General features: G+C 39.3%; 1 protein-coding gene across 1 annotated transcript in view; it reads right to left on the bottom strand.

Moving 5' to 3' along the window:
- Nucleotides 1-2,060: 2,060 nt before the first annotated feature.
- Nucleotides 2,061-18,570, bottom strand: part of LOC149149679 (inosine-5'-monophosphate dehydrogenase-like) — a 30,154-nt gene continuing 13,644 nt past the window's right edge. The window contains exon 3 of the mRNA XM_089442553.1: nucleotides 2,061-2,369. Within this exon, the coding sequence (XP_089298679.1) occupies nucleotides 2,061-2,369 (309 nt within the window). The remainder of the gene's footprint in view (nucleotides 2,370-18,570) is intronic.

The raw sequence follows: 18,570 nt of genomic DNA, 5'->3' as shown, positions 1-18,570 counted from the left end.
ACATCACAAAAATGTTGCCAGAGATAATATACCGCAGGTGCAACAACAGCTAGCAAGAAAACGGAACTATACATATTATTTGCAAAGAGCATATGCTATGCACAAGTACCAACATAAGAATATTCTACGTAAATGTCTTTCGGATTAATCACATTATTAGGATTTGGTCGACGTTTCGAACCAACTAATGCGTTCATCCTCAGAACAAGGTGGGAAGAAATCATACAATCTTCGTGAATAAATAGCATGGATGCATCATTGCCCAGGGTTAGCCGTTGGAGATTAGTTAAATTCTTAGGATAACCAAAAAAAAAAAAAAAAAAAAAAACCTTAAAAAGGTATATAGGAATTATTTAATATTCTAAATGTCGGTTTAATATTCTAAAATTAGTTATAAATTATTTTAATATTTTGAATTTATTTATAAATTAGTTGTTAGGATGTTAATAAAAAGTTAAAAGTGTTTAAAAAATAGCTGTTAGGATATTATATATAAATTAAATAATAAAAAGCCATAAGGGGGTGGTAAATATTAATAAAAATATAGTTGTTATATAATATTAAACATATTATAACATATAAGGTTAAGAGAAGTAAAGAGAAGGATAAAAATGGACAGGGAATTATCTAATATTATAAATTAAGTTGTAGACTAGTAGATAGGGGTATGAGAATGTATTGTTAAGAATACTTTAAAAACTAATAAGGGGTTAAGAATAAGTTCTAAATAATTTATATTTACATACTAATAAGGATACATACCAAATTATTATAAAGAATAAGGTGAAGAGATGTTAAGAGTATATATATTAATGAAGCAATTAGGAGTTCACTAATTTATTAAGAAAATAGGGTCAAAGAAAAAGAATCGAAGTAAATATAAATGGATAATATAAGTCATAAATAAAAAGAAGAAAAAGCGAGGATGGAATATTTACTATAATATCAAGTACTAAGGAGCTTGAAAAATTATTTTTATTTTTAATTATGCCAAGTAAATAATATGATATAAATCTATTAAGAAAAAGGGAAGGAGGGAAAAAATACAAAAAAGGGGGAAGGGGGGACAGGGGGATCATAAGGAGAGGGCTGGAATCCAACTCTTACTCAGTTTCCAACCATTATCCCTATTAAGATTTCTAGCATGCCTCTCAATCTCAATAGCCTCCCTAAGCTTCCTATGATGGAAATGATCAATTTTAGCAAGGACTTTGGAATACTCAATACAACATGGTGTTTGGATTTCTCCGCATACTCAGCAAGCGCTGATGAGCGGGAACGATTGTGCCTTATGTCTGCAGCGTGCTCATGGATCCTCTAGTTAATTGATCGACCCATTTCTCCAATATATGGAATACCACAGGAGCATGGAACCAGGTAAACCCCTTTCATGTCCTTCAGGTTGATAGGGTCTTTAACCGAACCAAGAGAATTTCTAATGGTCCTTAGAGGTTTGAACGAAGAGGAGACATTATTCCTTCTAAGGATATGGGCAATCCTATTTGTGGTCCCTTGAATAAACAAGAGATGAACCTTGGAGATAGGATCAACATGAGCAGTTTTAACTCTTGATCCTTTACAGGCTCTTTGAAAGGCCTTGAGGCCCTGAGTTCTGTTGTACCCATTATTTTTAAAAACTTCAAGGAGATGAGATTTTTCCTTCTCTAGGTGGTTTTCATCAGAGATTCTCAGAGCACGGGTAGCAAGGGTGCTAAGAACACCAAATTTCTGAGCAGGAAAATGATGAGAATTAGCATGAAGATATTGTTCCGTGTGTTTTTTTGCGAAAAACCTGGTGAGAAACAGAACCATCATCCATTCTAGAGAGGAGAATGTCAAGGAAAGGAAGGCATCCATCCACCTCAACTTCCATTGTGAACTTGATGGATTCAGATTGGGAATTAAGGTGGTTCAGAAACAGATCCAATTTTTCACGACCATGGGGCCAGATGACACAAGTGTCATCACATGAATATTTTATTAGAAAGGAATAAAATGGGCATGTATGTATATAAAATAACTAAATAAAAGCCAAGCCAAAGCTAGAATGTTTCATGTGATTATCTTTTTTTTGCAGGTCCTTTGGTTCTGTAACAATAATAAAGAAATACCTCTAATCTCAAAACTCCCGATTTACAATTGTTGTGAGCATCCTGCAGAGATGACACTCCAAGATCTTGGAAGCCTTGTTTGACTGCATGCATCGTATAAGGAATCATTCTCAAAACAGAACCTTTATCAGCCACCGCCCCTGAAACCCCTTGAGCAATTTTCAGCTTAGATTTATCACCCAGATATCTTGTATCACTTCCTTTTGCCATGGCTTCAAGAGAACCCATCCCTCTGTACTTTTTAAGGCGTTGCCCATCCTGTGGAATCCAGAAAGATATGATTTAAATTATAAAAATGTCAATAAGCCCCAAATTAACAAAATTACAAAGGAATGTGTCTTAATGTTAAAATAAGAAAACCAGAGATATGCCAAACAACAAATAAATTGGGGGGAATTATGCCGTAATGCAAAACATGAAGAAAGAAGTTGTACATGTTACACAATAACATGAACATCAACATAATAGCAGTAAACAAAATTGTTATGCCGTAATGCAAAACATGAAGAAAGAAGTTGCACATGTTACACAATAACATCAACATCAACATAATAGCAGTACACAGAATTGTTAGAAAGTAAATGCAGAACATGAAGAGGGAGGTCGTACATGTTAATAACATGAACATGAACACGAACACGAACATGAACAAGTGGGTAAAAGGCAATATAAGAAGAGGGAAAGGAGATTTTGTTTGGGACTGCAGTCCCAGATTGTACTTGGTTTGTAACATGTATATTCAATATCGAATAATAAATATAATGGTTTTTTTCCCTAGGAAAAAAACACATGAACATGAACATGAGCAAAAGAAAACTCTGTAGAATCAAAATTTTATTACATGACAGGTGAAAGAAATCATTTCCTGACAGATACAAAACATAAGAAATGAGGCCAGGGCAGACCTATTCGCCCTCACACATTAGGTACAGCATACATGTCTATTTCTAGAAGTACAATGTAAATGGAAGTGCAATCTAGAATCTTCCTTAAACTCCTCTAGAAACAGCATTATTAGAACCTCCTCTATTTAATTAGCACTCATGAAGCTATGACATGAGTACAACATACATTATAACAACTCTCTTATTTTATGACTATTTTGTTCTCCTTAATTCCCAACATATCTCTGAACGTTTCACACTTTTATTTCGTAAGGAGTTTTGTATATATATAGACTACTTGATCATTGGTATTACAATATACATTTCCGCTTATCCATTTTGACAGTTATTTCTAATAAAATGATGCTGGACCTATTTATGCTTAGTCCAAGCATGATAACACAACATTTTAGCAAAGCTGAAAACAACTTTGATCATCACAAAAGAGTAAACTCCAATATCTTCAAAAAGTATTCTAAAACCAGGATCACCTGACATACTTGTTGAAATTCTATATGTTTAATAGAATCCAATTTTTTGCCAGAAAACTACTTCCTAGCGATTTTTCACACAGTACTTATGCCACTGCTATCATTGAGTAATTACACTCAGAAAATCTCAACAGTAAATGCAGCGGAAACAGTAAAGATCATAGAAAGACAGTCATGCACAATAGAGATAGTAATTTTACCCTGGGAAACCCAACCTTGGGAGAAAACCCAGCAAGCTTTTCTTAAGGAGAAATTGTCTTTCAGCAAGGTTTACAAATCAGAAATTTGTCTAGAAATCTGAGCCAATAATCCAAGTCAAATACTAATCAACCATAGTCAACCATCAGCAAGTCAACGCTGATCAAACCATCCAAAATACTCAAAAGTCAACATTGATCAAACAATCAACTCTGTGGGCAACCCTCGGCCCTGTGGTCAACAGTCCACACATGTGGCTGTGGTCAACCCTGCAATCTATGGTCAACAGTCCGCACGTGCAGCTGCAGTCAATTCAGACATGTGTTCAACTCTCGGCCCTGGTCAAATAGCAGTCAAACAGCTTTGGTCAACATTGGTCAAAGCTTGACCAACTTCAATCAATGCAGCCTGGTCAACTCGTCCTTCTCTTACACATGCGGCCTCAAGAAGAGAGGGTTAGAAAATGATAAAGGTGGTCTCCAACAGATTTTTCCTTGGCTAAATTTCTCCTCCACTAGAAAAGATCAATGAGCTTGATGTTGAATGATTTGCCTCTCACAAGTCTGTCTATTTATATAGAGCTCTAATGTGGAGTACACCCAATTAGGCAACACCTCATCACAAGGTGATCCTTCACAAATGGAGCCTGTCAACCCAACATTAGACAAGAATTGTTTACCCTACTGTTGGGTGAAAAACCCCAATCAATAAACAATTCAACCCACTCTATAAAATAGATCACTCCACCCTGAAGCTAGCAATGTGAGTATTGTGGGCCATTTACCCCTAGCCAAATTAGCATGGCCCCATGGTTAATAGTATCAATCTCCACTAGTCAAATCAGCATGACCCAATGAGAAAAAGTCTGCCCCTAGGCCATTGACATTCACCCCTAGTCAAATCAGCTTGGCCCCATAGGTGAATGTATCATTCCCTCACTAGTCAAATCAGCATGACCGCATGGGAGAATGTCTTCCCGATGCTACAAAAACATCAACACTCCCTCTCAACAAGGGAGACATTTTGCATTACACCAAGCTTGTCGCTGAAGTATACAAACTTTGCTCTAGACGGAGGCTTAGTAAGAATGTTTGCAATCTGATTGTCTGTGTATATGCACTGGAGCTTCACCACTGCCTTCTACACCATGTCTCGGATGAAGTGATATTTGATCTCTACGTGCTTCGACCTATCATGAAAAATTGGATTCTCCGAAAGCTTGACACAACTTTGATTATCACAATATATCAAGCTTGTTTCTAGCTCCTTATCAAATAGCCCTACAAGTAGCTTCTGAAGCAGGACTACTTCCCAACTTGCGGCATTGGCTATGATATACTCTACCTATGTTGTACTGAGTGTGACAATAGTTTGCTTCCTACTAAACCAAGATATCATAGTTGATCCCAAGCTAAAGCAACACCCTAAGGTACTCTTTCTGTTATCTGCACTTCCAACCCAATCTGAATCAATATATCCTTGCGGCCTCACTTCACCAACTAAGACATATCTTAAACCATATCCAACTATACCAAGATACCTCAACACATGCTTCACTACAACCAAATGCACCTACCTCAGCTCAACCATATACTGGCTCAGGATGTTCACTACAAAGCAAATACTAGGCCAGGTGTTAACCAGGTGCATTAAGGATCCAATCAGTTGCCTATACATTATGGGATACACCAAATCTGAATCTAAAGCGAAATCACTCAACTTCATATTTGTCGTCATAGGTGTAGCCATGGACTTACAGTCCATCATGTCGAATCTCCTCAAAATCTGAACAAAGTACTTCCTTATCAGAGGAAAGTCTCATTTAATCTTTGCCACACATCTAATCCAAAGAAATAATGCATCAAGCCAAGATCCTTCATCTCAAACTCCAAGGCAATCATCTAACCTCTCCTTCATACCAATACCAATCACCTTCATCTCATACAACTACAATATCAATATCATCCATCATACAACCATCAAGTATCTCATTATTACTTTCACTCACTCTACGAACCATCACCAATCTTCATCAAATCAATCTCATATCATCCATGAACCATCCTACCTATCCTATATCCAAACACAAACTCTTCTATCCTACAAACTAAGAAGTAATGTCTAGTTAGTGTTATGTATTGTTGTGAGTGTTATTATCTATATCAATCAGTGTACATCATCTTGAAGCATAAGTACCTCAAGAATACCCGTACTACTCCATACAAAGTCTATCACCTACAAATAAGACTCCTTCCCATGTATCTCGAAGCCCTAAGGTTGTTCTATGTACACTTCCTCCCCAATCACACCATTGAGGAACGCAGTCTTTACATCCATCTGATGTATCTTACAACTAATAACTAATGCAAGAGAAACAACCGTGCTAATAGAGGTATACCTGGTGACTAGAGCAAACGTCTCCTCATAGTCTACTCCCTCTTTCTAGGAGAACCATCTTGCCACAAACCTCGCTTTGTACTTCTAGATGATGCCATTTGTTGCATGCTGGATCTTATAGATCCACTTGGAAGTAACTACTGACTTCCCCTCATGTCTCGAAAATATCTCCCACACATCACTCTTCATGATGGACTGATACTCCTCCATCATGGCATCCTTCCAAACATGTTGGTTTGCTGCCTCCTCATCTCAGGAAGGCTCAGATCAATGATGTGACTCATCAATCCCATATACTTTGAGAACCTTTATGGTCATCTACACTCCCTTAAAGTACCACGAGGAGCTGCATGCCTCTCTGCATTCTGCAAAGTGTCACGAAGCCATGTTGGCCTCTTCCTGGTCACAACAACATCTCTGGGAAAATCCATTGTCTTTGTTAGCTCAACTGATTCCTAATAGTCTGAAGGATAATCAACTGGAATAGAGGGACCTATACTTGCATCCTTCGAAGCCTCCTGCTCCTGGCTATCAATCTCCATGTGGGACCCTCTGGACCTCATGAAGGCTACCTCCTCATCAAAAGTAACATCTTAACTAACCTCAACATGACATTGTCCTGGAATGTAGATCCTATAGGCCTTTGAAGTCTTGTCGTATCCCACAAAAGAACCCTTCTTTCCAGAAGGTTCTAACTTTTTCCTCTTCTCCTTGGGCAGATGGATGCATACTAGACAACCAAAGATCCTCAAATGACTGACCTCTAAATTCACTCCTCTGAATGCCTCCTCATGAGTCTTGTCCTCCAATATTTGATGACGACTCTTGTTTTGTACATAAATAGTTGTGTTGGATGCCTCTGCCCATAATAACATGGGTAGATCCTAATCATGAATTATCACCTTCACTGTTTCCACTATGGACCTATTCTTCCTTTCTCCAACCCCAATTTGTTGAGGGTTGTAAGGAACTATCCATTACCTCTTGATCCCTGCTTCCTTGCAGAAATCAATGAAGTCCCTAGAAATATATTCTCCTCCATTATCTAACCTCAAAACTTTGATCTTCTTCCCTTTTCCTTTCGTTGCATGAGCTACAAGGGCTTGAGTTTCTTCATCCTAAGGTCTCTGCAAGTTGTTCTTAGGCAACAATCTAGCCTTCTCTTTGACACAATCAGTCCATAGCTTATCAATCTTGGGCAACTTATCTCGTGCACAAATTACCTGAACAAATGAATCCCATGAAGAAGAAAATCCATTGAGTCACTGTAACAAGCTCTGCATCATCAATGGTATCTCCAATGGCTCTAAGTTCATCTCTCAACTAAGAGACTCTCATAAGATAAGAGACAACAAAATCTGATTTAGTCATCATGACACTATAGAGTTGATGCCTCAAAATTAATTTCCTACCAGTGTTGTTACCATAGTTACACGGGTACCGCTCCCAGCCATTGGAGAGCATGTACCTCACGCTCCTGTGCTCCTAGGAACTTGGGAGTTGGTACGAAACGCTCCAAAATTGTCGGGAGCTTCAATGGGTACTTTGGAGCTTTTCGAGAGCCTCACTGCAACAGATATTGACATTTCAAGCACCCATTTTGAGCAAGGAAGGTACCATTTCTTTATTTGCTAAGTGATACATGCCAAGTCAAACGGTTGGACTGCATGAGCTCTGTAAAGCGACAAAGACGTGGAGATGTAGCAAAGGTTTCAACAAAATATAGACAATTGTCAATCATTCCTTGGCAACTTCTGTTGCAAATCTTGAAGTTCAACTATTGCAAATAAGTCTGCCCTCTTGAAGCCTATCTTGAAGCTTTAATGATAAGATTCAATGAATTACAGTGATGGTCAAAAAGAGAAAGAGTAGCGTGTTAGTCACTTTCATTTTATGAATTTCCAAACTTGAATTTCATAGTTGAATATACCAGGGTTGCGGGGGAGTGCCTCCCCCCCACGCCCCCGCTCCCAATTCGCGCTCCGAGTGGGGGCGGCTCCAGAGCGCACTCCCTTCTTTTTCCGGAGCATTTTCGGGAGCATTCGCTCCATGACTACTCTAGGAGCATTTTTTCAAAGGGGAGCACTAGGGGAGCGATCGCTCCCGAGCGCTCCCTCTCTGAAAAAACACTCCCAGCTGGCACAAAAAAAACGCCACGGCTGAGAGGGAGGGCGACGCCGGCGGCGGAGAGGACATAGGAAAAGGGAGGGAAAGAGGAGAGGAGAGAGGGAAGAGAGGGAAAGGGGGGCGGGGGAATAAATAGAACCTCTCCCCTCCCATTATTCACTTCATCCATTGAGAGTGAGAGCTTGAGCAAGAGAGTTTGGACTTGGAGCAAGAGAGAGTTTGAAGCTTGGAGAGAGGAGCTTGAGAAGCTGGCAAAGGGAGATTGGAGCTTGGGATTGAAGGCCAAAGAGATAGGCTCTACACTATAACCTAGCATTTTTTATTAAGTTCATTGCTAAATAAATAAATAAATAATTTCTCTATTTCTCATTCCCATTCCTCCATTTTTTGCAGATTCAAAACTTCAAATTTCAAACATCATGGTTATATGGTTTGGCATTTTCTTCTTCTTGGTTCCTTTTTTGGTTATTATGGTGTTGGAGAGTAGGAGGAGGAGGGTTGAGCATGAAGAAGAGGATGAACAAGTGGGCTATAGTGGATTTGATGAAAACCAAGGAGAGGAGTACCTTGGTGAAGAGGAAGAGAGTAAACATGATTCAACCCAAAAAGCTAAACAAGACCAAACCCCATTGTGGAAATATGTTTCTAGGCCTAAAGCAGGGAAAGGGGGTGGAACCACTAAATTTGACTGGCCCCATTGCAACAAAACTTACACAAGTTCATATACCCGTGCCAGAAGGCATCTCTATGGGAAAAGGGCATGGGATGAAGATAAAGCAATAGGAATTAAAACTTGCACAAGTGTGTCAGCAACAAATAGAGCCAAATACATAAGGGAAGAGGAGGAAGCCCAATACAAATCTAAAAAATCAAAGAGTTTCTTTGAACCAAGCTCACAATCACATCAACATGCACAAAGAACTCCTTCAGCATCCTCCCATGGCAGTCGATATGGAGGCACAGGGTCACCAAACATCTCTTTAAGGCATAGAACCATATTAGATTTCCTTGATGAAGGGTGTAGGAATGATGTGGATTCAAAAGGTTATCGGTTTCTCTATGCATGTGGGATACCATTCAATGTTCTTCGCTCACCGTATTGGCATGAAATGGTTTCTGCCATAAATGATGCCCCTAAAGGATACAAGAGCCCTGGGTATGACAAGGCTAGAATCGTTGGACTTGATCATGAAAAAGAAAAAATATCACATTCTTTTAGTAGAATGACAAATTCTTGGACTGAGCAAGGGGTGTCCATTGTATCTGATGGATGGAAAAATGTAAAAGGCAAGCCATTGATAAGTGTTCTTGTTGTGTCTGTTAGTGGAGCCATATTTCTTTCAGCATATGATTACTCAGACAAGTTCAAGACCGGCATCAACATTGCAGAACCATTACTTGAAACAATTGAACGTATTGGGCCATACAATGTCATCCAAGTCATCACTGATAATGTTGCTAATTGTAAGGCAGTGGGAGCAATTATTGAGGATAAATACCCCAACATATTTTGGTCTAGGTGTTTGGTTCACACAATGAACCTTTTGATGCATGATATTATTAAGAACAAAAACCAACAATACAAATGGATTGGTGATTTGTACAAGAGAGGCAAGGAAATGATAAAATTTATTACAAATCATAGCAATACCCATGGGCTTTTCCCGAGTCACTCAGTTGAAGATTGTGAAGACTAGATTTGCTAGCTATTACCTCACCTTCAGGCGCCTCTTGAAGGTAAGAGAGTCATTGGCTAGCATGGTATCAAGTCCACACTGGCAGGTATTAAAGGAAAGGGCTACAAATGCAGCTGACAAGCAAGGATTTGAATAGGTGGAGGAGACTGCTCTTGATGGTCACTTTTGGGCACATGTGAGGCAAGTATTGGAATTCACCAAGCCCATTTATCACATGATTTGTTTTACAGATACAGATAAACCAATGATTGGGGAGGTGTATGAGCAGATGGATACCATGTTGGGGCAAATAAAATATATTGTTCAAAAAGATGATCCCAACTTGTATACATTGATTCACAATTGTGTGTACACGGTGGAATAAACTTAATGTTCCACTACATGCCTTGGCGTATATCCTTATGCCAAAATACTACTCTCCATCTTGGTTGGGCCAACCTGCACCTGGGGGTGGGGTTAGGGTTAAACCCCATAAAGATCCAGAGGTATCTATAAGATATATGGAAGCATTAAACAAGTTGGTACCTAACAGGGAGGAGTGTGCAAATCTACATCTTGAATTAGGCAAATACTTCAGTTGCACTAGTTTGTTTGGTTCTTTGCATGCAATGGAAGATAGAGACAGATTTGATGCTCCCACATGGTGGGAAGCATATGGTGGCAAGGGACTTTTGCCAAAATTGGCAAAAAAAGTTCTCTCACAGGTTGTAAATACTTCTTCTGCAGAAAGGTGTTGAAGCACCTACAACTTCATACATAATTCTTGATTTGAGGCTTCTATGATCCGTATTTTGTGTGGTGTTATCTTCATACATAATGTGAGAAGAAACGGACTCAATGAAAACCGGGCAGAAAGCTTGGTTTATGTGCACTACAACTTGAGGTCGTTGAGTCATTACTGTGATCGGGCTTATGAGTATCCAACATATAAAATTTGGGACAACCACTCAGAGGACGATAATTTGGAGGATGGCACTATACATTTTGAAGAACTGGAAGCAGAACTTATGAGAGATGAAGATGAAGCAACAACCATGCCACCCCCACCATCCAGTAGCAGTGCTCGAGTTCCAAATCTTATTTCTTTGTTGTCGCCGCCTCCATGTACATCCCCACACGTGCAGGGCATTTGCCTTTGGTTCTGGTCGTGGGACTGTGCGGGGGGGGGGACTCCTAGAAGACCACCACGACCTACTCAAAAATTAGACATTATTCGTGGCGGCAAGAGGAAGTTGTAGATGATAGATTTACTTGTCTTTTCTAGTTTCTAATAGATTTTATAACTGTTGACTCTTTCATATTTATTATGATATTTTTTGTAAACAATATATGACAATTTAAGTTTGAAGTTTGAAGTTGGCAATTATAATTCATTGTTAATGAATTATGAATATGATGCTTCGTGAAAGTTGAAAATTGTTTCATTTCATTTCATGTTAGATATTCTTTGTTGTAATGGTTACACTTAGCTTCCAAGTACAACTTTGGTGATCAATTATAATAAATGTTATATATTGAATTTTGAAAGATTGAAACTTTAAGATTGATGAATCATGATTCATGAGACTCAATATGTTTAATGTTACTAACTTGTGGATGTGGTTGATGAAGATTATAACTTCTAGATGATTGTTGTTATATGGTTCAATCTATGTTTTTTATGTTTTTTAAATCTAATTCATCATTCTACATGTTTTTGTTGACATTTAATCATCAAAATATAAAAAATATACTATCTATATATATATATATATATATATTAATATATATATATATTAAAAAAAACGCTCCCGGAAACGCTTCCAAATCGAGAGTTCTAAAAATGTCGCTCCCGCTCCCGCTCCCAAGTAACCTTGGAATATACTATAACGTTGCATGAAATCACATAAAAATCAAGTAATAACAACGTTTTTTCTAGTTTGGGAGCTCTGCGTGTTTCTTTGTTGGGAAGGAATTTGATTGGCAAATTGTTGACGGATTAATATTTTGATTTTTTTTATTGTTTCAAAGTTCAAACTTTTACATATTTCTTTGCAAGATGGAATCTGCCGGATGGAATTTGATTGGCAAGTTTTGGAATCAGGATGGAAACAAATAAATTATTTTTTTATTTTTAATATATATTAAAATTTAATATATTATATTATTGTCGCTCCCAACTTGACATTTTCTGTAAATTTGGTCAAAACTTCTAGCCGTGTTGGATACTTGTTCCCTATACCCGAAGTGCCCGCCCGGAAACTCATGCAACATAGGTTGTTACTCTCATACAACTCCACCAAGGCATCATATGTGAAAATTCCTACACTTTGAGGGAACCCCTACTGCAACAAATTTGAATTTACTTCACCTACTTGATTTTTAAATTATATTCATAAAGTTATTCTTCTAAATACTGAAGCAAATTACTTCTGCAGCCTACACTAACTAAATATTTGATCTCATGAAACAGAAAACAAAGCAAAGAACAAGATACATAGGACACACTTATTTTTTGACACAATAGTCCCTGGAAAAACCCAATGTGGGAAAATCGGTGCAGCAGTTCTAAGGGTTTATTATTATGCAGGAGAAATATCAGAATACAAATCTAGGATGCTCATCTAGCAATCCTTTACAAAGAAAATACTGGCAGAAAACCTGAGTGAGTTTTACCTCACTTCACCTGGCACAATTCCGACTGATCCGACACAACACTAGCTAACCGCAGTTATTTCTGTGTTGGCCCTACGTAGGCCCTACTGTCAGCCTTGTGTCACCTCTTCTGCCCTCTGCGTCAGCTATCCCTGCTGTTCCAGCAGTTCCAGGCAGTTCTGGAACAATATATGACAATTTAAGTTTGAAGTTTGAAGTTGGCAATTATAATTCATTGTTAATGAATTATGAATATGATGCTTTGTGAGAGTTGAAAGTTGTTTCATTTCATTTCATTTCATGTTAGATATTCTTTGTTGTAATGGTTACACTTAGCTTACAAGTACAACTTTGGTGATCAATTATGATAAATGCTATATATTGAATTTTGACATCAACATCGTCAAACCAATTGAGATAGGGCAGAAACAACGAAGGCAACTTCAACCTTAAAGAAGCCAAGAGATTGACCCTAGGGCTTGACTTACCAAACCCTGATAAGGTATGGAAGGACCTATGGCAGAACCCACACTGGATGAAAATCAAAATGTTCATGTGGTTGGTGCATCATAAGAAAATTCTGACTTGGGATAACCTTCGGAGAAGAGGTGTAGCAGGCCCATCCAGATGCCAGTTATGTGAATTACAGGAAGAAACAATGGAACACCTTCTCAATCTCTGCCCTTTCACCTCCACCTTGTGGAATTGGGTGGCTTCAATCTTTAGACAAACGGATAGGGACATTTTCAGCATCACGAGAACTTTGAAGCTTCTCTAATTATGAAATAACCAACAAAGCTTGGACTCTGGTTCCAGGCTTTCTAATCTGGGATGTCTGGAAAGAACGCAACAATAGGATTTTCAAGAACAGAATGGCCTCATCCCAGAGCATCATAGCTCAGATCATTAGACAACTCAAAGAGACTGTAGGCATCCTTATAAAGAAACCCCCCGAGAACCCACCTCAAGACCAGGATGTTCAAATACTTTTGCATCTGGATCTTCAGGTGCCTTTCACCCAGGGCATAAGCAAGATTGTTAGTCACATAACAGCAGATAAGGACTTCTGGCAACCTCCTCCGCATGGATTTTTGAAATTCAATATAGATGGAGCCTCTAAAGGAAACCCTGGGGTGGCTGGTTATGGCAGAGTCATAAGAGATGAGCAGGGATACATAAAAATCATCTTTCATAGTTATTTGGGGAAAGCCACTAATAATATGGCGGAACTCATGGCCCTAGAGCAATGCCTAGAAATCTTAATTGAATCAAATTTGCATAACACCATCATCGAAGTTGACTCTGAATTGATAATCAATTCGGTCAAGAAAATATGCAATGGCACAGCACCAGAAAGAGTGTTGAAACACTGGCAGTTATTGCAGGTATATCAACGTATCCAATCCCACCTGAAAACACTGAGAACCCTCAATTTTGTTCATGTTCGTAGAACTGCTAACAGGCTAGCAGATCGGTTGGCGAATGAAGGGGTACTCTGTTCAAAAAGTAATAGAAGATATAACTGGATGTCGACTCCCCCAGGAAAATTGTGCGAAGACTGTCAGCAACAGGCTAACATAGACTGGGAGTACTTTCAGAGCTTGAGAAATAAGCAAAGCAAAGACTAATGGAAACTGAAGAAAGAGGACCATTCACAGGGAAGAAGCAGAAGGTAAACAGCGGGCAGGTTGGAAGGTTCCTGACCAAAGATGGCCCGGATCTCTATCATCCTATGGATTTCGGGCCGGAAAATACGCGTAGGTTAACTCTACAATTGGACCCGAAAAAATATAGATTGGTGACCTATTCTTTCTTCGGGTCCAATTGTAGATTGGTGAACTCGTTAATTTCGGGCAGAGAAACTGCACGACTGATAATTCCTCATTCAGACCCGAAAAAAGTTTAGAAAGGCGGCCTAAGGTCATCTTCGGGTCTGTAAGAAGAGTTAAAGTGAGGGATAGGTGTCAGCGCGAAATTAACGAGTGACCATTGGATCTTGGAAGATTGGATCGCACGGTCTTCGGGATAACAAGTTAATTAATAGTTTATGGTCCGTATTTGTTGAAGTTGTGTGGGCCATCGGATCTGTGGGCCCGTCCTCAAAGGCGTTCAGTTTTCTATTTTGACGCATGGCAGTCCGACTAACAAGCTCCTCTGTAGTCTTGTTCGGACTTTTCTTGGTTTTTGAAGTTTGTTTTGGTTTTTTTGACAGCCGGCTGCTATTGAATTTTCACAGAGCGGGTGAAGCTTTATGTACATTATGTATTTTACTAGTTTAATAGAAGGTCCCACTCTTACTTGAGTAAAAAAAGAATTTTGAAAGCTTGAAACTTTAAGATTGATAAATCATGATTCATGAGACTCAATATGTTGTATGTTACTAACTTGTGGACATGATTGATGAAGATTATAACTTCTAGATGATTGTTGTTATATGGTTCAATCTATGTTTTTTATGTTTTTTAGATCTAATTCATCATTCTACGTGTTTTTGTTGACATTTATGCATCAAAATATTAAAATATATATATATATATATATATATATATAAAAACGCTCCCAAATCGGGAGCTTCAAAAAATGTCGCTCCCGCTTCCACTCCCCATTTTCGCTCCCGCTCCCAAGGAATATACTATAACGTTGCATGAAATCACATAATAATCAAGTAATAACAACGTTTTTTCTAGTTTGGGAGCTCTGCGTGTTTCTTTGTTGGGAAGGAATTTGATTGGCAAATTGTTGATGGATTAATATTTTGATTTTTTTTCAGCATTTCAAAGTTCAAACTTTTACATATTTCTTTGCAAAATGGAATCTGCGGGATGGAATTTGATTGGCAAGTTTTGGAATCAGGATGGAAATAAATAAATTTTTTTTTTTAATATATATTAAAATTTAATATATTATAATGGTCGCTCCCAACTTGACATTTCCTGTAAATTTGGGCAAAACTTCTAGCCATGTTGGATACTTGTTCCCCGTACCCGAAATACCCGCCCGAAAACTCGTGCAACATAGGTTGTTACTCTCATACAACTCCACCAAGGCATCATATGTGAAAAATCCTACACTTTGAAGGAAACCCTATTGCAGCAAATTTGAATCTACTTCACCTACTTGATTTTTAAATTACATTCATCAAGTTATTCTTCTGAATACTGAAGCAAATTACTTCTGTGGCCTACACTAATTAACTATTTGATCTCATGAAACAGAAAACAGAGCAAAGAACAAGATACATAGGACACACTTATTTTTGGACACAATTGTCCCTGGAAAAACCCAATGTGGGAAAACTGGTGCAGCAGTTCTGAGGGTTTATTATTATGCAGGAGAAATCTCTGAATACAAATCTAGGATGCTCATCTAACAATCCTTTACAAAGAAAATATTGGTGGAAAACCTGAGTGAGTTTTACCTCACTTCACCCCGCAGAATTCCGACTGATCCGACACAAGACTGGCTAACCCCAACTATTTCTGTGTTCGCCCTGCGTAGGCCCTATCGTCAGCCCTGTGTCACCTCTTCTGCCCTCTACATCAGCGATCCCGGTTGTTCCGACAGTTCCAGGCAATTCTAGTTGTTCCCGAATGTTCTGGATTCTACGTGACGGGCAATTTTTATGCTCTGCGCTAGCCCTTCTGGCTCTACGTCAGGATTGCATGGGCCCAAACTGGCCCCTCGTCAGCTCTCCCGGCTTCTGTGCTGCCACTCTACAAGCTCTCTCCGCATCTCTGTCAGTGTTCTCTAGAAAGTCCTCCCAGATTCTCACTACCCCTCTACTGTTGAATGATCACTTAGTTCGAATTTCTCAGCTTCCTAGCCCCATAAATCGAACTCCAGATCAATTCTCTCTCTCTCTCTATGTGTATTTCCAAATGAACCCCAAGCCTCCATTTTATACTTTTCCTGTTGAGTCTTCAACGGGCGAGATGAAGTCTCTAATCAATGGCTAAGATTAAAACATGACTTGATCCGCCTTCTAGATCATTCTCACCTATATTTTGATTAATACTCATTAATATTTTAATTTTCCTAAGTTTAGACTTAGGGACCCCATTAAAAATATTAATTATTTTAATAAAATACAATCCAAGTGGAATTTCACCAAATGGTTTCTGGGTTCTTTAGAACTCATGTGCCTTAGCCTCTCCACCAATTGTCAAGGCTAGAGCACTTCTGATGCTACCAAAAATTAACACTCCCTCTTAGCAAGGAAAGTGCTCTAGCAACAATGTCCACCTGCATGTTGCTTTGTTTTTTAAGCACCTCCTTTCTGCACTGTTGCTGCCACCAACACTGTGCTGCTGACCCTCTGAATCTTTTGCGCTGTTGCTGACTTCTGAACTGTGCCATTTGCACTGCTGCCAACCTTGCTCTGTGTTGATCAATCTTTGGTCCCAAGCTACTGCATCTGTCCACTAAACACTCAACTGCATCATTTGACACTAAATCCATCTCGCTACTGCTGAATCTTGGGCTCCTGTAGCAAGGAATTGATCCTAGAGGTGGACTCCTCAAGGATCCCGCCCACATGTAGTCCTCCCGACTACAACTCAATATCGCCCCATCTCCCTCTTGGAGATGCATGGGCACTCATGGCAAACTCATCCTCGTCAATCTTTGTTGAAGCAGCCTTAGGATCATGTTTCTCATCCTTATCCTTTTTCTTCAAAGGACATTGGGATGCATAGTGGCCCATCTCACCACAACTGAAACATTTCACCTTCGAAATGTCCTTTCGCTTCGGCTTCTGTTGTCCCTTCGATGCTAGAGTTGTGTTCTCCTCCTCCTCCTTCGTCTTTGTGCCACTCCCACTGCTGCCACTAAGGTTGACCTTCACTAGGTCCCTCCTTAACTCCTCCTGTTGAAGAGTCGCCCACATCTCCTCCCATGAAGGTAGTTTTTCTCTGCCCAATATGATTTGGATGAAATTGCCTTCATCCAAGACTCCATTCAAGGTTATACTCACCATCGCGGTTGGATGAGGAGTGGACCCCACTACAGCAAGTTGGTCTCTAGTGTCTTGAAGATGTTGAAGATAGAGGTTCGCCCCTTCTCCTTTTTGCATCAAAGTCCGTTGCAACTTCTGCTCCAAAAACATCTTTCGCTGCTCAAAAGAGCCTTCATACAGAGAAGACAAGGCTTCCCACATCTCTTGGGTTGTATCCTTGCCCTGCAAGTGTGAGACCACATGATCTCCAACTCCATCGAGAATGAGCTTATTTGCCTTCCCCTGCTTAGCGTTGTACTTCTTCTTTTGATCGTTGTCAGCGAGAACAGCTACAACACTTTTGACGTAGGCCTTGAGATCATATTCTTCCATAACAACTAAGATTCTGGTCTTCCATATGACATAGTTGGAGGCTCCTTCCAACCTATCCTAATCTCTAAGCCCATGTGATGCCATCTCACCCAACTGTAGAACTGACTCCTCTAGTCACTGCTCAGCAAGTGAAAATTCGAACTTTCTGGCGGAAAGTTCTCTAAGGAGAAAATTTCCCTTCTACGTGTCTTCATTCTTTTCCAGCGGATTTTTGCCCCAGCAGAAACTGCGCCCTTCAAGCATTGCACTGAAGCTCTGCGTCACTCCCTCTGCCTTTGCAAACTCACGAACTGGAAATCATACCTCTCAGTCGTCTCACTCAGAGAGAGATTTTCTCGAATCTACTTCCCAGCAAGGACTGCGCAATCCCTTCAAGGGGATTCGAATTGTTGCCAAGTGCAGCTTTCGGCCTCACTGCTCAGCACTTGATCTGCTCTTCCTATTTCAAAATCAACGCTCTGATACCATGTGAAAATTCCTACACTTTGAAGGAACCCCTACTGCAGCAAATTTGAATCTACTTCACCTACTTGATTTTTAAATTACATTCATCAAGTTATTCTTCTGAATACTGAAGCAAATTACTTCTGCAGCCTACACTAATTAAATATTTGATCTCATGAAACAGAAAACAGAGCAAAGAACAAGATACATAGGACACACTTATTTTTGAACACAATAGTCCCCGGAAAAACCCAATGTGGG

Source organism: Pinus tabuliformis, chromosome 9, assembly GCF_031772625.1.
Source record: "Pinus tabuliformis cultivar Carrire ecotype Pingquan chromosome 9, CPIR1, whole genome shotgun sequence".
Classification (NCBI taxonomy): Eukaryota; Viridiplantae; Streptophyta; class Pinopsida; order Pinales; family Pinaceae; genus Pinus; species Pinus tabuliformis.
The sequence above is the reverse complement of the archived record's forward strand: the minus strand, read 5'-3'. Positions and strand labels throughout refer to the sequence as shown.